Genomic DNA, 27400 nt, shown 5'->3' on the forward strand with positions numbered 1-27400 from the left:
GCATGGTGTAAGTTGCAACACCTCCTGACAGACGGGCCGCAGGCTTGGTTCTGAGCTTTCTAGCAGCCTGTGCAAAAAGGGAAATGAGCAGTGAAATGATCACAGTGCTTATGAAGCAAGAGAGGGTAGCTGTATAATTTTATTATGTAATATTTACTGCCAGCACAACATGTGTGCTGCTCATGCAGGCTAGAAAGCATGAGCCCATCAAACACCCCCCAAAATAGACCACTAAATTTCAGTGCCACTAAAGTTCTCTATGTGCCCTTTACACCATGAATTTTTTCCAAGTAGGTGTATTACTTTTATAATTTAAAAACAAATTTAAATACACTTTTAAAAAAACCAAGATGGTCAAACAGCTATTACGCACAGTTGTTTCTGGTGCTAAGACCTGAGGATATTTTCTTTCATGGATCTTTATAGAAAGAAGGTGGTCATGTGCTGAAGAGCAAATGTCCTTGACCACATCATCTCGGTGTACACACAAGTATCTTAGAACCATTGGCTATGTCGGCTGCTCCACACACCTGGGTAAACAGGTGATAGAAGCTGCGGAGTCTGTGCTTTAGGATATGCCCACAGTGATTTTAGTGTGCAAAAATCTTAGAGAATCAACCATTTTCAAATGGTCAGTAAAGCAAATGTTAAATATCCTAGTTTTAGAAAAGTAACTTCCTGTGGGTGCGTGCATGGCCCCGTTGTTGGAAGTGGCCAGGCTGATGGGACCAGCAAGGAGAATCTGCAACTTGACGTTCAGAAACTGAAGGAGGAGAGGGCCATGCTGGACCAGGAGGGACACGCTGGACCAGGAGATCTCCCAACTCATGTCTGACTTATGATCAGACTTCCGGTCAAGACGGTGGAATAGATGGTCCCTAGCATCACTCTCTCCCACAAATCAACTGATTTACAACTATAAGAACATAACATCAAGTGCATACGGAACAGGGAGACGTCCGGCGGGGGAGTCAGAAGCTCTGTGGAGACCACATGCCCTGCGGGGCCGCTGTTGCACGATCCAGCAGATAGGCTTCACCGCTGCCACCCGGATCCATTCCCAGCCCGGCCCAGTGCGCACGGAGTGGGGAGACGTCCAGCAGGGGAGGTGGAGGCTCCACAGAAACCATACATCCTGTGGGACCGCCACCATGTGATCCAGCAGGTAGGCTTTACCGCCGCCACCTGGCTCCATTCCCAGCCTGGCCCAGTGCACACAGAGCAGGGTGACATCCAGCAGGGGAGGCGGGAGCTCCGCAGGGACCACAACGCCACCGCGCGATCCAGCAGCCCAGCCCAGTATGCACGGAGTGGGGAGACGTCCAGCAGGGGAGGCGGAAGCTCTGTAGTGACCACACACCCTGTGGGGGGGCCGTCACCGTGCGATCCAGCAGCAGGTAGGATTCACCGCAGCCACCCACTCCATCCCAAGCCCGGCCCAACGTGCACAGAGCAGGGAGACGTCCAGCAGGGGAGGTGGAAGCTCGGCAGAGACCACACACCCTGCAGTACAGCCCCATGACCCAGCAGCCTGGCCGAGTCCAAGCTGACCAGAGAGGTGGCTCCCCGGAGAGGCCCAAAACCCAAGGCAACCACACACACAAGGCACTAGTGGCCAACTGAGCAGTCACTGAGGTAACCATATCAAATTGGCAACTCCATCAACATCTTAGTCAGACAATATTGTCAAACCTGTGGACTGCGAAACCCCCTGCCACAATGAATAAACATCAAAGAAAAGATACCAGAAATACGAAAAATCAAGAAAGTACACCACCAAAGGGTAATAACTCTCAAGCTCTACATCCTGTAGAATGAGAAGCCCTTGAAATGTCAGACAAGGAATTTCGAGTGATAATTCTAAGGAAATTGAATGAGATACAAGAAAACTCAGCTAGACAACATGATGAACTGAGGAAAAGTATACAAGACCTGAAAGAAAAAATGTACAAGGAAATCAGTGCCCTGAAAAAAAATGTAGCAGGGCTTGCCAAACTGAAGAATTTATTCAGTGAAATAAAAAACAACGGAGAGTTTAACCAGCAGGCTTGTGGAAGTTGAAGAGAGAACCTCTGAACTTGAAGATGGGCTGTTTGAAATAACACAGGCAGACCAAAAAAAGGAAAAAAGAATCAAAGGCATTGAAGAAAATCTGAGAGAGATATCAGACAACCTTAAGCGCTCAAATATCCGAGTCATGGGTATTCCAGAAGGGGAGGAAAACGGAGATTGCATTGAAAACATATTCAACAAAATAGTGGCAGAAAACTTCCCAGGTATAGGAAAAATCACAGATCTTCAGATCCACCAAACTCAAAGATCCCCAAACGTATTCAACCCAAAAAGGTCTTCTCCAAGACATGTTATAGTCAAATTGGCAAAACTCAAAGACAAAGAGAGAATCTTAAAAGCTGCAAGAGAGAAGCATCAAATCACCTATACGGGAGCCTCAATCAGGCTAACATCAGACTTTTCATCGCAAACCCTAAAAGCCAGAAAGGAATGGAATGATATATTCAAAATATTAAAAAGACAGAGATTGCCAGCCAAGAATACTCTACCCTGCCAGGCTATCCTTCCAAAATGAAGGGCAAACAGTATATTTCTCAGACAAACAAAAACTATGGGAGTTCACCACCACACAACCACCCTTACAAGAAATTCTCAAGGGAGTACTGGGTTTGGTTCCTGAAAAATAACTGCCACTGCCATCAAAACCCAAGAAAAATCAGAACCCACTAGGATAATAAAAATGGCATTCATGAAGAGAAAACAAACAGAAAGGCTATCTACAACCCAAGGAGCCAACAAATACAGAAAACAAATAGTAAATCAGAAAGCAAGGAACAAAAGACACCTAAAACAACCAAACAATAATCAATAAAATGCTAGGAATAAATCAACACTTTTCAATAACAACTCTTAATGTAAAAGGCTTAAATTCCCCAATCAAAAGACACAGACTGGCTGAATGGATTAAAAAGGAGGACCCAAATATATGCTGCCTTCAAGAGACCCATAAAGATTCACACAGACTAAGAGTGAAAGGATGGAAAAAGATTTACCATGCAAACAGAAAAGAAAAACGAGCTGGAGTAGCTATTCTTATATCTGACAAAATAGACTTTAAACTAAAAACCATAAAAAGAGACAATGAGGGACACTACTTAATGATAAAAGGACTGATCCATCAAGAAGACATAACAATCATAAATATGTACGCACCCAATGTTGGAGCAGCCAGATTTATAAAACAAACTCGATTAGACCTAAAGAAGGAAATAGACACTAATACCATAACAGCAGTGGACCTGAACACCCCACTGTCAATATTAGACACATCATCTAGACAAAGAATCAGTAGAGAAACACAAGATCTAAACAAGACTCTAGACCAATTGGAATTGGCAGATATCTACAGAACATTCCACCCACCAACCTCAGAATATTCATTCTTCTCATCAGCACATGGATCATTCTCCAGGATAGATCACATATTAGGTCACAAATCAAGTCTCAATAAATTCAAAAAAATTGGAATTATCCCATGTATCTTCTCAGACCACAATGGATTAAAACTAGAAATTAATAACAAACGAAACTCTGGAAACTATACAAACACATGGAAATTAAACAGCATTCTACTAAATGACATATGGGTCCAAGAAGAAATCAAGCAGGAAATCAAAAAATTTCTTGAAACTAATGAAAACAATGATACATCATACCAAAACCTGTGGGATACTGCAAAAGCAGTATTGAGGGGGAAATTTATTGCATTAAATGCTCACTTCAGAAGAATGGAAAGATGGCAAGTGAACAACCTAACACTTCACCTTAAAGAACTAGAAAAACAAGAACAATCCAAACCTAAAGTTAGCAGATGGAAAGAAATCATTAAGATCAGAGCAGAACTGAATGAAATTGAAAACCAAAAAACAATTCAAAAGATCAAGGAATCAAAAAGTTGGTTTTTTGAAAAGATAAATAAAATTGACAAACCATTAGCATGGCTAACAAAAAAAGAAGAGAGAAGACTCAAATAACAAAAATTAGAAATGAAAAAGGCGATATTACAACTGATTCATCTGAAATAGAAGGAATCATTCGAGACTACTATAAACAACTATACGCCAACAAATTTGAAAATCTGGAGGAAATGGATAAATTTCTGGACACACACAAGCTCCCAAACCTGAACCATGAAGACGTAGAAAATTTGAACAGACCAATAACAATAAAGGAGATTGAAGCTGTTATCAGAAGGCTCCCAACAAAGAAAAGCCCAGGACCAGATGGATTCACAGCAGAATTTTACCAAACATTCAAAGAGGAATTGACACCGATTCTTTACAAACTATTCCAAAAGATTGAAACAGACACAAATCTCCCAAACTCATTCTATGAAGCAAATATCATCCTGATACCAAAACCAGGTAAAGATATAACCCAAAAAGAAAACTACAGGCCGATATCCTTGATGAATATAGATGCAAAAATCCTCACTAAAATACTAGCAAACAGAGTACAGCAACACATACGTAAAATTATTCACCACGATCAAGTGGGATTCATCCCAGGGATGCAAGTTTGGTTCAACATACGCAAATCAATAAATGTGATACACCATATTAATAAACTCAAACACAAGGACCATATGATCATCTCTATAGATGCTGAAAAAGCATTTGATAAAGTTCAGCACTCATTCATGACAAAGACCCTCTATAAGTTAGGTATAGAGGGAAAGTATCTCAACATAATTAAAGCCATATATGACAAACCCACTGCCAATATCATCCTGAATGGAGAAAAGCTGAAAGCTTTTCCTTTAAGAACAGGAATTAGACAAGGATGTCCACTCTCACCACTCCTATTCAACATAGTGTTGGAAGTACTAGCCAGAGCAATCAGAGAAGAGAAGGAAATTAAGGGCATCCAGATTGGAAAAAATGAAGTCAAACTGTCCCTGTTTTCAGACGACATGATCTTATATATCGAACAGCCTAAAGCCTCTACAAAAAAACTCTTGGAGTTGATAAATGATTTCAGCACAGTATACAAAATCAACACACAAAAATCAGTAGCATTTCTATTCTCCAATAGTGGACATGCAGAAAAGGAAATCAAGAAAGCTTGCCCATTTATAATAGCCACCAAAAAAAAAAATTTACTTAGGAATTGAGTTAACCAAGGAGGTGAAAAATATCTATAATGAGAACTACAAACCACTGCTGAGAGAAGTTAGAGAGGATACAAGAAGATGGAAAGATATCCCATGCTCTTGGATTGGAAGAATCAACATAGTGAAAATGTCCATACTCCCCAAAGTGATATACAAATTCAATGCAGTCCCCATCAAAATTCCAAAGACATTTTTCTCAGAAATGGAAAGAACTATCCAGACATTTATATGGATTAAAAGACCATGCATAGCCAAAGTAATGCTGAGCAAAATAAATAAAGCTGGAGGCATAACACTACCCGACTTTAAACTATACTACAAAGCTATAATAACCAAAACAGTATGGTACTGGTGTAAAAACAGGCACACTGATCAATGGAATAGAATAGAGAATCCAGAAATCAACCCACACACTTACTGCCATCTGATCTTTGACAAAGGCACCAAGCCTATACATTGGGGAAGAGACTGCCTTTTCAGCAAATGGTGCTGGGAGAAGTGGATATCAATATGCAGGAGAATGAAACTAGACCCATACCTCTCACCATACACTAAAGTCAACTCAAAATGGATTAAAGAATTAAATATATGCCCTGAAACAATAAAACTTCTTAAAGAAAACATAGGAGAAACACTTCAGGCAGTAGGACTGGACACAGACTTCATGAATATGACCCCAAAAGCAGAGGCAACCAAAGGGAAAATAAACAAATGGGATTATATCAAACTAAAAAGCTGCACAGCAAAAGAAATAATTAAAAGAGTTAAAAGACAACCAACAGCGTGTGAGAAACTATTTGCAAAATATACATCTGACAAAGGATTAATATCCAGAATATACAAGGAACTCAAACAACTTTACAAGAAAAAAACAAGCAACCCAATTAAAAAATGGGCAAAAGAGCTAAGTGGGCATTTCTCTAAGGAAGATATACAAATGGCCAACAGACATATGAAAAAATGCTCAACATCACTCAGCATTCGGGAAATGCAAATCAATGAAAAAAAACCACACTGAGATACCATCTCACCCCAGTTAGGATGGCTAAAATCCAAAAGGCTGAATGATAAATGCTGGCGAGGTTGTGGAGGAAAAGGAACTCTCATACATTGTTGGTGGGAATGCAAACTGGTGCAGCCACTATGGAAAATGGTATGGAGGTTCCTCAAACAATTGCAGATAGATCTGCCATATGACCCAGCTATCCCACTGCTGGGAATATACCCAGAAGAATGGAAATCATCAAATCGAAGGTATACCTGTTCCCCAGTGTTCATCGCAGCACTCTTTACAATAGCCAAGAGTTGGAACCAGCCCAAATGTCCATCATCAGATGAGTGGATACGGAAAATGTGGTATATCTCCACAATGGAATACTACTCTGCTATAAAAAAAGAATGAAATACTGCCATTTGCAACAACATGGATGGACCTTGAGAGACTTATATTAAGTTAAACAAGTCAGGCACAGAAAGAGAAATATCACATGTTCTCTCTTATTGATGGGAGCTAAAAATAAATAAATAAATTCACACACACACACACACACACAAAAAAAAAAAAACCAGGGGGTGGGGGGGAAGAGGACATAACAATTGCAATTCCTTGAAGTTGATACGACAGGCATACAGAGAGGACATTGTTGGGTGGGAAGGGGGAGAGGGAGGGGGGAGGGAGTGTTTGGCAATGGGCCACAATAATCAACCACATTGTATATTGACAAAATAAAATAAAATAAATGTAAAAAAAAAAAAATCAAAGTTAAAAATTTTCAACCTTCACAAGTTGAATTTGTGAAAACACAATTCATAGCATGAGAGAAAATATTTCCATCCCCAGCAGAATCTCCACTGGTCATCTGTGATTCAGTGAATCAACAACTGAAGTTTAATGAAAGGTTAAAATGACGTAGAGTTGGGGTAATGACAGTATAGGTTTATGAAGGTGGAATACTGGGTCGGCTGATCCTCTCAAAAAGTAAAACTAGTCATAATCATAATAAAATATCATTTATAATCCTCTAAAAAAAAAAAAAAGAAAGAAAAGTAACTTCCTCAAGAGCCCTGCAGGAAAAGGGTCTTCCAGCCAGATCTCTGAGGACTGGTTACACCGTGTATACACTGTACAGTTAGCATGAAGTCAGTTAAGGAGCAGAGTGTTTTCCAGAAACGATAGCAGCCGTTAGCATAGCAGGATCTGTGTGTGATAGGTTTACTCCTTCCTTCCCTCCTTCCTATTTATTTATCAATTCATCAAACGCTTAGTGTTTTCCAGGTTTGTGTTATAAAATCCCATCATATGTTACATACACAAGCATCCTTATATTTCTGTTTTCTGTAGGAAGAGCGATGCACCCACTTGATTTAAAACTGATGTCATGTTATTAAGTGTCAGTTTAAAAGGGAGCAGGGGTACAAAAGAGCTGTAGATATTTTATCCCACTAGAAGTTACTGATATCATCTGTCAAGAGACTAGTCCTGTCATCCTTGGCTGTTCCATTGGCATCAAGGTATAGATTCTAAGCATTAGCAAACAAGGGAGGGAGGATGAGCCATATTTAGTTTAGCTCATAATCGTTTCTCTCTATTGAGTCATTGGCTTAGGAACAGGCTATAAAAGCTGCAGACAACCTTTTACTATTCCTAGCAGATTTCCCTACAAGATGATAAAAAGTTGCAGTCTTTTACTGTTCCTAGCAGATTTTGCTACAAGATGATAAAAAGTGCATGAGTAAAAGTCGTTGTTGACTAGGCACACTTAAAGTCAATTTGTGATATCATTCTCAGGAGCTCAGATTTATAATGTATGAAAAAGGAAATTACGATACAGTTTAGATGGGATGCCTGGTGACTGAATCGATACGGTTTAAGAGTTGGAAGGTTGCTTGCTTTTTATATTTTCAGGGGGATAAATTCTACTCTAGGACCAAACAGAATGCCATCAATTTTAAGATAAATAAGTGGGCACCGATCAGCTTCCTTTTTAGCGTAATCCCTGGTCAGCTCCTCCTGGAGTGCTCTGTGAGCTTGTCTATTCCAGCTAAATTCTGAAAAGGGGCTTGACTGGGCCCCATCAGAAAACTGCTGGTTTCTGTAAAGTCAGTACTTTTGATACTGGTGTCTGAATCTGGCTGTTAATGAGCATATGGGCTTCTGCAACCTTATTCACTGTTTAAAGTTCAAATAGCACCCTTCTTCCGCCCTGAGTTCTGAACCAATAGAAAAACAGGACAAAAAGATGAAGGAAAAAGTTGCTGAAAATATCACCATTGGTACTGGCAAAGCTCACATTTGACAATGTGGATCTTATTTGTAGTCAGGTGGGTTTTCTACTTTTAACCCGGGAATTACAGAAGTGTACCCACCCAGTCCTGGGCAGCTCTGGCCAAGCTCGGCCCTCCACCCCTGCCACCATCATGGCCACCACGTGGGGCAGCATGGATGAGCAGAGCCGCCCGTGTCCTCTCTGGCAGGCTCTCTCCATGCCCAGGTTTTCCCAATCTCACAAACCCTGTGTGTCACCCCCCTATCCTGGGGGAGAGGAATGAGCAACTGGTGGGGCACCTTATCACAGAAACACCAGAGAGGGAGGAACTAGTGCCCTCCCCTAGTTCATGCCCAGGTAACTGTGTCCAAAACGCTATCTGCGTTACCCGAGCTGATCATGAATCCAGGTGCTCCCAGAAGGATTTATGATGAGGGCGTTCGTCTTCTTGAGGCAGAGAACTCTCCCAGGTGGCCTCTTCCAGTCTGACCCTGCATGTCACTGCATAATCACAGCTTTGTCCTTACCTTATCAGGCTTCCAAATTTGCTCTGGGATACCAGAGGAATTGGATTTGTTATCAGCAGCATAGTGATAAGAAGTTAGAGAGAAACTTCTCTCTTAGGGCACAAGAGATAGAGTTTTTTGTTTTCTACAATTACACAAGTAATTCTAAGATAACACGAGTCACATGGGGAACCTTGAGCTAAACTGTTGGTGGATTGCCCTGCTTCTGGGTCAGGGTTTCATATGTAGCAGAGCAGCTCCCTTGCTGCAGTCTATGCAGAGTCAGCTAGAAAACATACCAGTTTGACAGTAAATGGAGCAAAACACTGACTCCTTTCCTCCTTCACATTCAGCCCATCTCACCCTCCTCCTGTAGGTAACCCATTTGCCTGTGTTGTAAATACTGTTTAATTCTTTTTTTAATATTCCTTTTATATATATATATATATAATATATATTATATATTTAATATATAGGCCTTTAAAATATATATATTTTTTAAGGTTTTATTATACATATTGTGCTACAACTGTGTCTTTTAAATTAACATTTTTGAGAGTCTTCCATGTCCTTTTAGTATATTTCCTTTATCTTTTAGAGTTTTATGTATTTTATTTTTTGGTGGCTGGCCTGTACAGGGATCCAAACCCTTGATCTTGGTGTTATCAGCACCACACTCTCCCGAGTAAGCCATGGGCCTGCCCTAGCATTAAATTTATTAAAGGCCCAGACATGTGAATCTTAGAAGGCTTGTACTTCTTGTACTTCTACCCAACAAAAACCTGCAGGGGCTAGGGCTGGTTGTTACACTCTCTCCCCATTGGGTGACAGAGACACAAAAAGGATTACTCAAAGCCCATTTCTTCTGAGCAGTGAGAAGCTCTGAAGGGGTTAATTTCCAGGAACCCTCAAGAGAGAGGCATTCCTTCTTGGAAAAATAACCCTGAACTGGGTTTCTCAGTATTTATTCTCCAGGCCAGAAAGTTACAGAAAAGGAACATAGGTGGAGTTATGGCTAAGTATAGTTTAACAATAGAAGCTGGTAACATCAGTGAAATAACAGAGTGACATTCCATAATGCAATTTGCAAAAGGTTAAGTAGATCCATCCACCACCAAAAGCTTGTTCTTAGCAAATACTGTCTTTTTCTACATCAGTTTCCTCAATATTTTTACATAACAATAAAGCAACTTTAGGTTAACCTGCACCAAGGACATCTGTCCTTGAGCCCACAATTTTGCTGTGTTACAATTCTTTATCTACGTCAGAGACTTTAGCCTGGGGAAAGTTTCCTGTCTTTTGCAAGCTTAACATTTCTATATGTAATTTTAAAAAGTTAGGCTAAACCTGAAACTACAGGGCTTTGGAGGCCAGGCCCTGTGAAATACATTTGCTTTATAAATGTAAGTGCTCTCTACAGCTGGTGGTGGTGGTGGTGGTGGTGGTCACTCTCTCTGCATGGCCTTGCACGGTATTGTGCCAAAAGTTTTACTTTTGTTTAGGTTTAAAGGATTTGTTGGCAAAAGAAACCACACGTCACACTAATAAGCCAATTCATGATGTTTATTAAGATACAGCAATAAGCAAGTAAGCAAAGAAAGCAAGATTATGTAGGAATATTAAAAATAGAATTAAACAGTATTTACATCACCAAATTGGGGAAACTCCTACATCCAGATCCAAGCAATGCCAGGAAGTCCCGTGAACAGCGATTTGGAGTCCCAGTTGGAATTGTCCCAGGCAGTGCGTCCACTCCACAGGTGAGAATTTGGAAAGCAGTTTGGCAAAATCCTGATTATATTACCCAGCGGCAGACTGATAACATTAGTCTGCATGCAAACATGCAATTGTGCTTATTCTATTAATGTTTTGATCTTTAGTTTTAAGTCTTAAGGAGGTTCTCTGGCCTTGGGAACTGGCCAGGTCCCCAAGGTCCAAGAAGCTCCAGGACTTATTTTCATTCTTATCTAATGGTTACTAAGCACCTATCCTGTATGCCTGCACAGTTTCGGAGAGTCTGGCACATAGCCTGTGTGGGGTCATTCTTCAGTCAGAGACCTAGCAGTGCCTCTGAAGCCTGAACAGGACTATAAACCTTAATTTCCCCAACACATGGTTGTTCGGGAACATTGCTATGGCATTTTTCTGCAGAGGAGGATTCTTCCTGAAGCTTCCTGTTGAGCGTCATGTAGGTCTGGCTTGAGGTTCAGCATCTTCAGTCCTTGCTGTACCGTAGGTGCTTTTCCTAAGTCTGGCAGGATTCTACTCTTGCCCGTTGCCTCTGCACATCCAAGCAGTCATTCTGAGTCCCGTGCTCCATGGATTGAGGAGGCGCCCACCTAGCTCCCCGCACTCCACCACTCCTCACACACCAGTGCTTGTCCCATCCCCAAGCTAACCTGCTATACAGGCTGCTACAATGCAGCACTATTCTATCTCAGCCAGTTGGTAGAACCTCGATGGCCGTTAGCTCAGACCAGAGCTCCAAACCCAGACTTACTGGCCTTCTCCCGTGAATGACTGACAGGTTCACCACATTTTTTGTGTCCAAATCAGGCTCATCTTTTCCTCCACACAGGTGGTCTCCCTCCTGTGTTCCCTGTCTTCGTGAATGACCCTCTGGGCAACACCTGGGAATTGTCCGAGGCTTTTCCCTCTCCTTTGCCCATGTTCAGGTGGTCACTGTGATCTGAAAGAGCCTCTCTCTCCCTGCCTGCATCTCAGTTGCCTGTGTTTGTTCAGGCTCTCCCTGGTTCTCACCTAGCTCAAAGTCACATTTCCTAACTGGCCTTGGTCTCAAAGCTTTCTCTTTATTGGTCACTTGTTCACATGGGAGCCAAAGTGACCTTTCTGGTTGTGTCTTACTTATTTGTTTATACCTTTCATGTTCCGGGAAGGAGTCAGGTGTCGTGCAAGTATCTGATCATGTTACTCTCTTGCTCGATACCTGTCGTTGCTTCAAGGTGAAGCATTTTTTGTTTTGTGTATGTACCCTTCTGCTGTAAAGTTGGCCATAGCAGCCTCCTTTCTCCATATAGTGGGGACGCTCCTCTCCTTCTCTGGCTTCCATCACCTCCTCAGTCCCCTGGCCAGGACACATGCCCCACGTGTACCACTGGCTGTTCGAACCTTTCCTGAGGTCCAGGGCTGCAGTGAATTTATGTCCCCTCAGAACTTAGCCCCTACTGTCACAATGTCAAGTGGGTGGGAAATCCTATTATGGTAATTGAAAGGTGGGGCCTTGAAGAGGTGATTAGATTCTTAGTACCATGCCCTAATGAATAAATTAATAATGGTAGTGATGGGCATGGTTCTGAGGGCTTTAAAAGGAGAGCATTGAGAATCTGTCTCTCTCTACTCTGCCATTTTCTGACATGTGAGACTCCTGCATTGCTGTAAAACCACCACCAAAGAAGATGCTCACGGGATGTGTTCCCTGGGCTTTAGACTTCCCAGCCTCCGAAACTGTAAGCAATAAATTTCTTTTTCTTATAAATCACCCAGTTCCATGTATTTTGTTATAAGCAAAAGAAATGGATGAGTACAGAAACTTGGTACCAGGAATCCAGTGTTGCTTATAACAAATACTTGAAAATGTGGAAGCAGCTTTGGAACTGGGTGTTGAAGAGAGGCTGGAAGAATTAGAAAGAGCAGGCTACAAAAAGCCTAGCTGCTGGTGGGACTTTAGAAGACAAGAAAACCAGGGGAAGTTTGGAACTTTATTAGAGACTGGTTAAATGATGGTGAGCAGAATGCTGATAGAAATATGGACAGTAAATGCCATTCTGAAAAGATCACTGCTGTAAATGAGAAGAGTCTTACTGGAAACTGGGGCAGAGATCACCCTTGCCGTGAACTGCTAAGGAACTTGGATGCATTCTGTTCTTGCCCCCAAATTTTATGGAATGTGGAACTTCAAGGTGCTGACCCAGGGTTTTTGGTAGAAGAAATTTCTAAGTAGCAAAGCATTCAGGAAGCTGCATGGCTACTTGTAACAACCTATATTGAGTTATGGTGGCAAAGGCATGACATAAAACCAGAATTTATAATTAAAAGGAAAGCAGAGTGTAAAGATTTGGAAAATTTGCAGCGTGGCCATGTGGTAAAGAAGCAGAGAGCATTTTCAGGAGAACAATTCAATGGTGTAGCCCAGCTAACATTTGCTAAGGAGATTAGTACAGAAGAAAGGGATTATCAAGAGACGGGGAAAAAAGACCTTGAAGGCATTTTAGAGGCTGCCTCTTCCATTACAGGCCCAGAGGCCTAGGGAGTCAGAATGGTCTTGGGGAACAGGCCTGAGGCACTCATGGGCTCACTGCACAGGGCCACCTCAGGAAGCTGCTTCCAGCACCAGTACCCCAGCTGCTTTGGCTGCTCCAGCTGCTGCAATTGTGGCTAAATTGGCTCCAGGACCCACAGCTTTGGAAAACACAAGCCAGAAGCCTTACGGGAGTTCATGTGGTGTTAAGTCTGCAGGCTTGTAGAATGCTGGCACTGTCTAGGCTTGGGAGCCTCCATCCTGATTTCAAAGGATGTATGGAAAAACCTGGGGACCTAGGAAAAGATCTGTTGCAGGGGCAGAGTCACAGCATAGAGTCTTCCCTAGAGCAATGCTAAGGGGAAAATGTGGGGTTGGAGTTGCAGCAGAAAACCCCCATCAGTGACATGCCTAGTGGAGCCACAAGAGTGGGACCACCATGGAGACCCCAGAACTATAGAGCTACCAGCGTGCATCACCAGCATGCAAGAACTGAGGCATGGCCTAAGACCAGAAAAGCCATAGAAGCAGAGCTGCCCTAGGACTTGGAGGCCCAACCCCCACACCGGTGTGCAGAGGACATCGAACATGAGTCAAGGGACATGATTTGCCAGCTTTAAGATTTAATGCCCATCTTGCTGGGTTTCGGACTTGTTTAGGACCTGTTACCTCTTTCTTTTGGCCTATTTTTCCCTTTTTTAATGGGAATATGTATGCTATGCTTGTCCCACCATTGTATCTTGGCAGTAGATAACTTGTTTTGATTTCACATATGGGACTTTGAACTTTGGACTTTTGAGTTGAAACAAGTTAAGACTTTGCGGATGGAATGAATGTATTTACCTGTGAGAAGGACATAAACTTCATTCAGGGGCTGAATGCAGTGGATTGGATGGCCCCCCAAGTCACTGAAGCTTAATCCGCATTGTAACTGTTGAGGGTGGGGAATCCTATTATGGCAACTGAAAGGTGGGGCCATGAAGAAGTGATTAGATGCAGGACCATGTGGTAGTGAATAGATAACAATGGTGGTCAGCGGTGTGGTTCTGAGAGCTTTAAAATGAGAGCATGTAAGAGTCTCTCTCTCTGCTCCACCATTTTCTGCAATGTGAGACCCTGCATTGCTGTAAAGCCACCACTAAAGAAGACCCTTACCACATATGTCCCCTGGACTTTGGATTTCCCAGCCTCTGAAACAGTAAGCAATAAATTTCATTTTCTTACAAATGACCCAGTTCCAGGTATTTTGTTATAAGCAACAGAAATGGATCGAGTAGTCCTGCCTCCCCTACGCGCGTGCGCTTCTGTGCGGCGTGAGTAGCAGTGGCACTGTGCGAGTCCACGTGAGTGGGCAGGGCAGGAGGGGTGGGAGAAATGGGCCTGCTCTGTGACGGTGGCCTGGATGCCTCAGCTGCTGTCAAGCTCAGCTCCTTCTTTCAGCTCCTCACTGGGCAGCAAGCTCCTGCTGCCCTCCTGATGCTCTTTTAACCTTTTTCCAAAAGTATGTGCCTATAGACACTAATCCCACAGCATCTCCCTGTCCTGAAACAGAACAACCTTTGGTTTAACAAGCACACTGGAGACTCTCAAGGAGTCCCACAGTAAAGGACTGCTCACCCTTGTTTACCCAGAAATCTCCAGTCAGATTTGACCAAGGAACACTTTTCTTCACGTTATACCTAATACTGTCTTTGATCACACTTTTGAAGGCTGACATTATGTATCATTAGCAGAGCTCTCCTCTGGCTGTTCAGAGGAACAAGAGCTGTCCTAGGCTGGGTGTGACCCCAGTACAGCCACTCCCCGACACACACACACTGTGACCACCAGCTCAGGGAGCAGTGGCTGCTGTGTGAGGGTTGGCTCCGGTTCCTTCCTGTGGCTGAGAAGTGATGGATGCAGGAATGCTGTCATTTCACCTTGGCTTAGGTAGATGTTTACTTCTCTCATGCCCAAGGGTTCCACAGACCCTTGCACTGAGCCTGGCCTGATGTAGCCAATTGAAGGGTTAATACATTAGTTGCTCCACTTTCTTTTAACTGTGCTCTGGATAGGTTGCTCTGTATTTGTACTGAGCTTCCTAAGATGGGAGAACACCACCTGTCCGTTCTCAGGTCCTCAGATGGGAGACCACCACCTGTCTGTTCACATGTCCAGAGATGGGAGACCACCACCTGTCCGTTCACAGGTCCTCAGGCGTGGGACTACCACCTGTCTGTTCACAGGTCTGCTGTGGTTGGGGGCACCAGCTTCCTTCTGATGCCCCAGGCCATAGAGGGCCTTTCCCTGAGCTCTCAGCATAGAATCCTAGAAATCAGATAGCACCCAGGTGGTTGGAGTCAGGGCTTCCTTAGCAACTCCTTAGCAAGGGGATCCTTTTTGAGGCTTATCCATTCTGTGTCCATTGTTAGCTTGGGGGGAAAATTGTTCTGTGATTGATGATTTTGACTTCTTATCTTAGTTTCTTGGTCTCTGTAACATGTTAGATGAGTGATTTAGATGACAGTTCAAGCTTATTTTCTGAACTCCTCACTATTTAAGCCAATAACAGGAATACATAATTCCTTTAAAACAATCAAGAGTTAAAAATATGAAAACATACATAGTCATGAGCCATTAAAAAGTGGGGTTTAATGTCTGCCAGGTGGGAATCTACGTGGTCTATAGATATCACAGAGGGAAGTAATCAGTAACAGAGTCGTTAGGCAGGGCCACTTATTTATTAATCAGTAGAGGACTCTGGAATGCCTACTTTTGGAAGTCAGCCTTCATTCATTCATTTAACAAGTGTTGATTGACTGCCCCTGTATGTCCAGGCTGTACTGGGCACTGGGGACGTGAGGGTGATGTATCTCCAACCCTTATGAAACTCATTGTCTGCTGAAGGAGAAAGACACAGAAATAATTGCAAAATGATCACAGTTCAATATGGTAAGTGTAGATAACGTTCTGTTCGAGAGCCATGGTGACACAGAGGGGAATGGGGACTACTGTCTGCCTCTTCAGGAAGGGCTCTCCAGAGAGCTAAGATTTCCCTTTCCTTTCAGATAAACCAGTGAACAAAAAACACCTTTGATTCCCATTACAAAGCTAATTTATAGGTATTGTATAAAATTAAGTAGATAAATATCTGAGAATAACCAAAAGTGTTCGAAAAATTAGAGTAATGAAGAACTTGCCTTACCAGGTATGAACTTCCTATATTGTGACTGTTATCAGAACAGAATGTCACTGGCTGAGGAATAAACAGGTTATGGACCAGAATTGGGGCTCCCAGACTTTAACGTGCAGACATGTGTGCCGGGAACCGGGTTGAATTGCAGATCTGGCTTGGGAGACTAGGGATGAGACCTAAGATTCTACATTTCTAGCAAGGTGATGCTGATGTCACTTGTCTGAGAAGTGCACTCTGAATAGCAAGGGACTGGAGAGTGCACAAATAGATCTAAGGAGGGCTGTAAGCCTAGTCTTTGGCGGAGGGAGGAAGGGTGATTTATTTCATGGGTCCCAAAGTCAGATGCATCCAGAGGCTGGGAAATGTGAGAAGCAGCTGAGGTCTGACCGCAGGGAGCTGTGGGGCCTAGAGATCACACTTCTTCCACCTCAGTGTTCAAATTCAAATGTTTATAAGGAGGAGAGGAAAAGAAACAGTGGCAGCAAGACTCACTGAAGCATGTCAGGCTGAGCTGGGTTACCCAGGTGGGACTGGCTTACATGGTGCCAGCATAACTGGTTCTCAGAGAACAAGAAGAGAACTCATACCATGAAGGAATGTACAGTTACATAAATTCCAGAAAGGCGACTATAAAAGTGTGAGGAAAGTTGAGAGAAAATGTGTGTATAACCTTGAAGTAGAGTAGACCTTCTTAGGTGATACTGAAACCCATGAAAACAGTCTGGTGTCACATAAGGTGTGAAGGCAAGGTCAAAAAGCAAAGAATATCTAGTGAAAAATAATGACCAATATTGTTAATGTTTAAAAAATTAAAACAATAATGAGATAGCTGTTTTAACATGGAATCGAGAAACGTTTTAAAGAGTGATAGTGTCCAGTATTGATGAGGAAACAGGAGTGCAGACAATACTTACCAGAATCAAAAATCACATACCCTTTGATCCAGCCTGACCACTTTTAGGAGTGTAGTTTAGCCCACAGAGCAAAAAGTACCAGGAAGTGACGATGGATAAACAAGTTTGGGAACAGGCTTTTTGTTTGTCTGTTTTTTAAGTATTTTCAAACACCCAAAAGTAGAGAGAATCATAAAGTGAGTCCTTATGTGCCCATCACCCAGTTTCAGCAATTGATGACATTTAACTAATCTCCGTTACTTTTTCTTTTTCTTTTTCTTTTTTTTTAAAGATGACTGGTAAGGGGATCTTAACCCTTGACTTGCTGTTCTCAGCACCACACTCTCCCAAGTGAGCCAACCAGCCACCCTATATAGGGATCCGAACCCGTGGCCTTGGTGTTATCAGCACCACACTCTCCCGAGTGAGCCACGGGCCGGCCCTCTGTTACTTTTTCTCTACTTATTTTTTTCCCCCCGGAGTTCTTAATTTTAATTTTGTTTTTTTGGTGGCTGGTACAGGGATTCAAACCCTAGACCTTGGTGTTACCAACACTACATTCTAACCAACTGAGCTAACTGGAGTTCTTTAAAGCTAATTCCAAACGTATGATTTCATCTGTAAATAATTCAATATATATCTCTAACAGATAAGGGCTTTAAAAAAAAATCCATATAACTACAATGCCAAGTGCAATTAACACTAATTCCTTATTATTATGTAATACCAGTCCAGTCCATATTCAGATTTCCCTTATTTTCTCAAAATATTTTTTTACAGTTGGTTTGAGTTGTTCCAAACAAGTGCCACACATTGCATTTGATTATTTGTTTTTCAAATCTATTTTAGTACATATTTAATACAGCACTGCCTGGAGCAGCAATAGACACACACACGCGCACACACACACACACACACACACACACACAATAAATGGGACGACATGAATTTCCATAAAGTAGACAGTGATTTGACCTATAGACAGGATTAAAAGAGAGTGGGATAGAAGAGTGATTATTAATTTCTTTCTTTAAACACTGTTAGAGTATTTGACTTGGTACAAAGTACTTGTGTTATTTTTATACTTAAAGAGAAAATCTTAATAAAGAAAAAAAGCAGGATAATGTAAGATTTACATTGTTTTTGTTCTGCATAATGTCTTTGACCAGGCAGCTTTAGGTGCCTCTGGGAGTTCGGTCTAGGAGAATTCACGTTTTTAGTAGAGCTTGCTTAGAGCGGATTAGCAACAGACTGAGGTGAGTGGCTTGTAAAATGCATGGGTAGTGTATTACTTCACTTTGGTTTGAGCTAATCATTTAATCATATATGACTTTGGTTGGAGAATCCTGGGGCATTAAAAACTTTGCAAATCCTCAGTTGGTTAGAATGCGATATTATAGCACCAAGGTCAAGAGTTCGGATCCTCTTACCGACCAGTTGCCAAAAAACAAAAAAACCAAAAAACTTTACAAATCTGTTGATTGTGTGCTGTTAGAGTGATTTAGAATTAATGCATTGCTATCAATGTTTAACACCATCTGTTTTCTTCTGCCCCCTTCCCCTCAGGCTTCAACCATGCTACGAGCCTCTTTGGCACCCATGTAAGTAATTGCTCTTAGGAATTTTTGATAAGGAGGACAGCTGTGTGTAAAACTGGAATTCAAAGTAGCTTTAATAAACACTCATTTTAACAGTTAACTTAGAGGAATGCCTTTGAGCTAGAGCTGCATGTGGACATTAATTATAAGTAATGTTAAACGAGAATTGTCTTTTAATGTTATTTCTATTTATTTTGATAAGGTAGCATCAAATGGATAAAACTGTTGAATTATTCCCATGGTATTTTATAGAATGAATTTAATCTGTTGTAGCACAGTCAACAGAGCATTGCGGTGTCTAAGTTTTATGTTCTCTGCTGGTTCACGCTGTGACCAGAGCCATAGAATAGCTGTGTGTATGCCTGAGCATTCCCATCCAGATCACTTAGGCTGTCACCCAAGGGAGTGTCTAGTTCAGTGCACTTCATCAGGTGTGTGTGTTGTGGCAGCAAGGAAGTGAGAACCTTTGACTTGGACGTGAGGACTGGGATGGGTTCTGGTGATGCTTTGAGCCAGTTGCAGGCGGGGGGAGCCAGCGCTGTGAGATTACTAAATACCTGAGGTGGCCACAACGTTTCCCCTCCCTCATCCCTGCCTGAGTCTGACATTGACCCCACATTTTGTTCTCTTCTGCCACACCTCTGCTGCTGGCTCTGTGACCTTGGACTACTTATATATCTTCTCTGTGCCTCAGTTTCCTCATTTATAAAATGAGAAAAATAATAGTTATTCTATTATAGGATTGTTGTGAGGATAAAAATGAGTTAATATGTATAGAGCACTTTGTACAGTGCCAGAGACGTAATAAACTCTGGAGGTTTGCTAATATTATTCTCAGTTACATAAGAGGCAAGGTCACCTGCAGAGAATAAAGGGAGGGGCTAGTTTGTGGAGGAGGTTAAGAGGACAGAGGAGAAGGCATGACACAGCCCTCTTGGGCAGTGGGAGAGTGGCTGGACCACAGAAATTGCTGAGCAGCTTAGTTGCTAATGAACTTAGTTGGCAACATTCCATTATTGGCAAGTATATATGGCCCAAATATGATAGTTTTTCTTCCCTCCAAAGGAAGCATCCCAGCTATAGAACATTATCAAACTTGGCTTTGCAATTGGAACTTTTTTGTCTAGAATAAGAATCTGTTTACATTTTAAATTTTAAATTTTTTTAGAAAAAGATTTATGTTAAAATAATTTGAGTTGCAAAAATAGTACAGAGAATTCCCATATACCCTTCACCCAGGCTCCCCAGTGTTAATATTTTACACAAGCCTAGTATAGCTATGAAAATCAGAATGTTGTCATTGATACATTATGAGCCTCTAATCTGTAGAACTTCTTCACATTTTACCAGTTGTTCTATTATGTCGTTTCTCTGACCCAGGATCCCACCCAGGATCAGATGTTGATTTAGTTGTCATGTCTTCTTAGTTTCCTTTAAGTCAAAATCAATCTTCAGTCTTTGTCTTTCATGACTGACACTTTTGAAGAATATTAGCCAAATATTAACAATTGGAATTTTAAAAGCAGCTTTTTTAATGTTTAAACTCATAATTGCATCTGCCTCAGGGAAAAAAAGTGTCAGAATAGTCAAAGTGCATGTGTACACATGTTTACTGTGTGATGTAGAAAACAGAAGACACTTCTCCCCGAGGAGTGTTTCCTGAGATCTCATTTGTTGTCCTATTTTCTGGCCCTTTCTTCCAGCCCTGTAAGAGAATCTCATTTTGTATTTTAAAAACTAACATTAAAAAAAAAAACTAGCATGTATTTTTCTCATTATGTAAGTAATACATGCTCATTGTAGAAAATTTGCATGCTGTAGAAATGTATGAAGAAGAAAATGTAAATTACCCAAAATGCTACTTCCCGGAGCTATCATTTCAGTTTCCATTCCATCGTTAACAACTGAAACCCTACATCTTGACTCTTTTCACCAAACTCTTCATTAATCTCCATTAAATATTGTGCAGTCTCCTTTTTTTCCTTTATACTGGAAGAATCATATTTCTGTTTTGGGTTTAGGTTTTAGGTTTTTATTTTGAAATAATTATCGATTCACAGGAAGTTGAGTCCCCCAGCTTCCCCAACGGTGACGTCTTACATGACTGTAGTATAATATATATATATATTTTTTTTTAAAGATGACCGGTAAGGGGATCTTAACCCTTGATTTGGTGTTGTCAGCACCACGCTCAGCCAGTGAGCGAACCGGCCATCCGTATATGGGATCCGAACCCGGGGCCTTGGTGTTCTCAGCACCGCACTCTACCGAGTGAGCCACGGGCCGGCCCTGTAGTATAATATTAAAATGAGGAAATTAACAATGATGCAGTACTATTAACTAGATTACAGTCCTCCTTCAGTTTTCATCAGTTTTTCCATGTACTCTAATCTCCTTTTATTCAGCAAAACAACAACAAAAAATGTGAAGACACTTGTTTTAGTGATAAGGAATCTGAGGTGGTACTTTTCCTTTCTGGCTAACCAAATGCAGGTGTTGTGTCAGTTTGAGCTATGTGGATCTCTAATCAAAGAATTGGAACCTGGGTTTCCCTGAGGTCTTTGACTTGTAGTCTTCTTGAGGAGGGTTTGCAAATTGTCCTCCAGCCCATCTCATAGGTACCATATACCGCCATGCTGCCTCCTGATTACTCCCTCCTACCACTCGGAGGGTCAAGTTGTCCACTAACTTACTCTTCACAGTTGTTTCCTGTCCCCTGATCTGGCCTTCCCATTCCCCCAGTCTGGTCCCACAGATTTGAGAGGGACAGTGGCTTCGGGCTTTTAGGTAGAACTCTTGGAGCCTGCTGATGCTAATAATCTTTAGACTTTGCTTTGAATTCTAAATAAAACTTTGGTGGAAATCCAAGGTGATTTCTTTCCCATCATGTGGAGCCTGGCCTAAGATGAATGCAGTGGTTTCTGAACTTGTTCAGGCAGAGACTCCTCATTTTAGAAAAAAACATTAAATAAAACCTCAGTTCATCTACAGAAGAGGTAGAGCTGAGCTGGCTGAAGCTAGGGTGGGGGAGCCTGGAACCCAGCCTTCCCCATGAAAGGCTGGAGTTCATTCCAGGAGTCCAGGCTGGGAGGGTGGCTGTGGGGGCAGTGGGGCCACTGCTGGTCTGTTCTGTCTGACAAGCTCTAGATCGGATATCATGATTCGCAGGAGGTATAATGAACATGCCTTTTTGCCCTTTTCTTTCTCTTTGTACTTGTGTTGCTGAGCAGGAAGTTGAAGGATGTCCCATTACTGCCTTCCCTGGATTATGAGAAACTGAAGAAGGATTTGATTTGGGGGAGTGACCGCTTGAAAGCCTTCTTGTTGCAGGCTCTGCGCTGGGTACGTACCTTTCCTTTGAAGTTAAAAACAAAACAAGACAATGCTGATTTTCTTGGCTGGCTACCTTGCTTGTATCTTCTAACTCACCCACTAAAAATCTTTCTTCCTGCTGCCTGCTAATATCAAGAACTAAAGATAAAAGCAGCTTCTGAAAATAGCCTTGGCCTCTTTTGATAAACTCCTATATTGACCTCGATTGCCATTGCCTTCATGCAATAACGTGATACATGCAGTTTCAAGGCGCAGGAGACTGCCCCTGCCAGGGCCCTTTCCTGCTCACACACCACACTCCCAGAGCGTGGGGTCCGCATGTGAGTGTGTGGGGTCAGGCTTACTCACAACTCCACAGAGACCACTGGATGCTGGTATTGCCATGCAGCCTCGCCGAGTAGACATCAAGGGCAAAAACTCGCCAACAAGTCTTTAAGGAAATAAAGCCTAGTCTAAATTGTTACTTTTCTCCCCAGTCTTCAGAGTGATCACAGTTTAAAGCAGCAGTTGGTTCTCAAGCTTTTTGGTCTCAGACCACTTCACACTCTCAAAAATTACTGAGGACCCCCAAAGAACTTTTGTTTATGTTAATTTTATCATGAATATTTACAGTATTAGAAGTTAAAACTGAGACTTTATTTATTTATTTATTTATAAAAAGACGACTGGTAAGGGGATCTTAACCCTTGACTTGGTGTTGTCAGCACCACGCTCTCCCAAGTGAGCCATGGGCTGGCCCAAAACTGAGACAATTTAAAATATATATTTCTTAATTCATTAAAAATGAACAATAATATATTACATTTTAACATAAAAAACATTTTTTATGAAAAATGACTTTTCAAACAACAAGCAAAATTAATGAGAAGAGTGGCATTGTTTTATGTTTTTGCAAATTAATGTCCGGCTTAATGGAGGACAGCTGGATTCTCATATCTGCTTTTGCATACAATTTGTTACAATATCAGGCTTCATATAGCCTCTGAGAGATGATCATGAAAAAGGCAAATCATATGTTAGTATTATTAGGAAAAGAATTGTGACCTTGTAGACTCCCTGAAAGGATTTCGGGCACCCCCAGTGTTCCTCAGTCTATACTTTGAGAACTGCTGGCTTAAGCCAACATTGGTCAGCTCTTTACCTGTGCAATCCATTCTAACTCATCCTGCATTAGTATCAAACCCCTTCATGGATCCCCAAATTACAGAGTATCTTGGCATCAGAATGCTTTGAGCAGTGTGCCCATGTCTGGATAGAATCCAGTCTCTGCTTACTTGCACTTCTGATGTCTGGTAGTGCTCCTGAGGTATGCCTGGAGGATCAGCAGAGAGAGTCCTGCGGTCGGGTGGCTGTCTGTTCAGGTTCTGTTTGGCTCAGTTGACTAGGGTGGGGACCGCATGAGGAATCTCTGTGGCCCTTGCACCCTTTCTCTGTTCAAGCTGTGAAGCTCCTCTTCCATTCAGCTCTTCATCTGCTCATTCAGGACTTCTGCTCAGTGCAGGCTGCTCCTGAGCTGCTTGCTGAGACCAGGTGTTCCTTTGCCAAGAGAATGACATTTTCTTAGAATAACTAGAAAAATAAACAGGTTTCTTATGGTTTTGACTCTGTCTCCCTCCAGTGCCCCTTCCCCAGCCCCTTGTCCCTGCCTCAGCCCCAGTGGACTCGACAGAAATGCAGCAGCCCCCGATGTGCCATTCCGGCATGCTCCTCCTTCAGGACAGTCCCCTCTTAGCTTCAAGCCTTCCCCCGGCCATGGTGGGCAGGGTCTGTTAGCAACACCTGCCTCTGGAGGCCTTCCCAGTCTCCTTTCGGTTCTGGGGTGTCTTCTGCTCTTGCTCGTCCTCTCGGCCATGCTGAGAACCAGGATGTTCTTTGCATATCAGCCTCTCAGCAGCCAGGAGCAGGGACAGCAGCCTCGGGATTTCTGTCTAGTGAGATTCCCCTGGGAAAGTGAGGACATTGGCTCACTGCAGTTGTTTGGCTTTCTCATATCCCCACATGCACATTGCACATGCTCCCCACACAAATGTTTTCTTCTAGCACTGTGGACATTACGTAGATTCTTACATATAGCAACATAACAGACTCACGGCTTTTCAAGATCTTCAAAATCCCAGCCAGCTTCCCCTACACACACATGCACACACACACATTCACACACACAGCATTGCTCTGTCAGTCCCCATAGGAGGGACAAAGTCTAATGTGTTGGATGGCATGCACTCCAAGCTCTCCACAGCCTGCCTGGCCCTGCTCACCGAGCCTGCTTGAGTGCATCCTGTATTCTTGTACCTCCCTGAGCCACACCATGCTTCCCCATCCACCACAACACTCACATTCCTCTTTGCTGGCTAATTGTCTGCTCATTCTTCCGCGGCCAACTCTTGAGCCGCTTGCTTCCTGCAAGAAAAGCCTCTCTAAGTGTTGGTGAGCTCTCCCTTACAATGCGGGCATCTTGCCACTTCACTTGTACGTCATGTGTATAAGTGGGAGATTTCACATGTGTAAGTTGACTCCAGCATCCCCTACATCATCCATTAGGAAGTACAACATCATAGGTTCTTGTTAATTGACTGGTTGGCTGGTTAACTAGCCCCCTGGCTGGATATTGTTTATTTTGTTAGGGGGAATGTGTAGTTACTAGTACTGCTGTTTAATACATACAGGCTGTATGAAAGTTTTTCTTTATATTATGACTTAGGTCTTGTTACTTTTGTTTTTCTTCACTCCAGCGCTTGACCACATCCCATCCTGGAGAGCAGAGGGAGACTGTTCTGCAAGCCTACATCAGCAACGACCTCTTGGACTGTCATAGCCACAACCAGGTCAGTAAGAGATGGACCAGTGCCTGACCAGGGCCCTCAGTTCTCGGGAATGGTCTTAGCTGATGGGCAGGGGGAGGAGGAGCCTTTAATTTCTCTGCACATTTTCAGCATAGTGACCATATGTCCACATTGAGCCGAAGAGATCTATTGTTCACCCTGGATATTGGCCTACTTCTTGCTTCTAGTAAAGAGTCCTAAATACGTTAGAACTACTTGATTCATCTCTGGAGCTCTTTTCTGCCCTTTTTCCTTTTCTCCAGTTTCCAACTCTTTCCCTCACCCCACTGCTTATCATGAGTCCTGAAAACTGAGTATGACTTAGGTTGGACAAGGTTGGTAATTTCAGTTTTGTTTTTTGGTTTTTTTTCATCTGGGCCCAACTAAAAATGTGTCTTTAACAGTATTTGTATGAAGCTTTGGAACAGGTATGCCTAATGATGCAGTGGGAAAGGTATGGAATTTCTGGTAAGACAAAATGGTTTCAAACCTCTGCCTTTCCACTTATTAGCCTGGTCATCTTAACAAGTTACTCAATCTCAGGAACTTCCCCATCTAGGAAGAGGAGCCATGCCAGCCTCACGAGGTTGTTGGGGTGATTGTGTGCAGTCACCTGGGGAAGCCATTGGCCCTGGGCTGGCACAGAGTAGTCGCTACGTGGTGGTCTTCCTCCCTTCTCCGTGCCCCTCTTACCTGTATCTGCACCAGACTTCGCTGGATATGGGGGAGATCAGGATCTTGAACTTCTCACATAGAAGAAGGTTTTGCATTGTAAAGAAAATATTGTATTATTATTACAGTTGAATTTTTATCAAGAATTCTCTTAAAATGTAAAGTTATTGTTAGGCTCCACAGTGTGTGTACCTAGTAGAGTATCAAATCCTTTAGAGCTCACTGATAAAACAGCACCCTGGGAAAGTGAATTACACATTAATCTGTTGTGTGTACAGGCAATACAATTCAAGAGTTTTGAGTTGCCAGTTTATTCTTTGAATGTAGTGTTAATGTTCTCATGAAGGCATTGTGTTAAGTTTGAATAATAATAGCCTCTTATGTTCTTGACTTATTTTCTTGCACTGTTGTTCTTTTCCTTTTTGCATTTTTAATGGCATTGGAAATGTTAACAAAAAGAACCATGAGATCCACGGAGGAAGAAGAAGAGAAACTTTATTTCTAGAGAAAAAGGAGGAAAAAAAAATTAAAAAGGCAATGTGCAGATTAGGGAAACCCGACCCCCAGGGAAAACACAAAAGTACACGCCCCGAAGGAGTTGGGGGGGAACCAGTTTTTACACTTTGCAGGGTCAGCTTTACATATTCAGCAGGTTGTGAGGAATTCTATGAATATTTATAAGGGAAGTCATGCATGTGTACCGTGAGGAAAGATACATGTAGCAAAAGTCCCGTGTTCATCTTGGGGTGGAGATTTAGTATTAAAATAAAGTGAAATTTGTCCCTTGACATCAAGAGGTAATGATAGGACACAAGAACGAATTACTGTGCTATCTCTGTAGACTAAGCAAAACTGGTTTAGAGATGGCAGTTGTTATCAGAAGAAGAAAGCCCGGGAAGCCAATTCTCTGTCCAATCAGAGCCATAGTGGGCCCCCAAGAATGAAAGGAGGGGGGTTGACGACTGGCACCGGGTAGACTTGCTGAAGGTCAATGTAGAATTCCCAGCAATAGCTGATTTGATCTTATCTTCGAAGAGCTGATTTCTGCTTAGTTACAGGAAAGGAAAGCCTCGTGACAGTCAGTAACATGTATTTTGTAAGTAGGGGGACACGTGTCTGACCCCTCATCCCTCCATAGCCATCTGGCTCTGTTTGATAGTTTTAGGGCATCTCAGCTACAGAGAATCCATCTTGGTCTGTCTTTTGGGGTATATTGTAACAAAACCAGCCTATAAGGTAGGAAGCAGCTGAATAATGTATTGTTGTGCCTTACAAATTCAAAGAGTAAATCCAGTACTGATTCTTCCTGTCTTACTTCACTGCGTCTAAGACGCACGCCTTCCCCATTTTAATCTCTCTGCTATTGGGGTGTATCTTACAGTCCATGGCATGTTATAGCTTACTTGGCAGTGTTTTTTCTTTCCTGAGTATATAAAAAAAAATGTGTCATCTGCTGAAAGGTGTCTTAGGTTTTATGATATATGAGGGTTTTTGTCATAATGCTGTGCTCTGTAGCCATTGAAGAGAGTATAATTTCTTCCTCAAGTTATTATATTTAATTGCTATTGTTTATTTTTTTTTTAGGAAGGAATGACTGGAGTTCTCTTAAGATGTTAGAGAATCTGTAGCGCAGGAAGACTCCCTTGTGTAACACGATGCTGTTCACACAGGAAGTAGAACTCGTTGGTTCGT

At 42.3% G+C, this 27400-nt stretch overlaps 1 protein-coding gene across 1 annotated transcript in view; it reads left to right on the forward strand.

Moving 5' to 3' along the window:
• The window catches only part of ARMC9 (armadillo repeat containing 9), a 143822-nt gene that overhangs the window by 39650 nt on the left and 76772 nt on the right, over positions 1 to 27400 (forward strand). Inside the window, exons 10-12 of the mRNA XM_063098022.1 lie at positions 18850 to 18884; positions 22112 to 22223; positions 24947 to 25039. Coding sequence (XP_062954092.1) covers positions 18850 to 18884; positions 22112 to 22223; positions 24947 to 25039 — 240 coding nt within the window. The remainder of the gene's footprint in view (positions 1 to 18849; positions 18885 to 22111; positions 22224 to 24946; positions 25040 to 27400) is intronic.

This window comes from Cynocephalus volans, chromosome 1, assembly GCF_027409185.1.
Source record: "Cynocephalus volans isolate mCynVol1 chromosome 1, mCynVol1.pri, whole genome shotgun sequence".
In the NCBI taxonomy this organism is placed as follows: domain Eukaryota; kingdom Metazoa; phylum Chordata; class Mammalia; order Dermoptera; family Cynocephalidae; genus Cynocephalus; species Cynocephalus volans.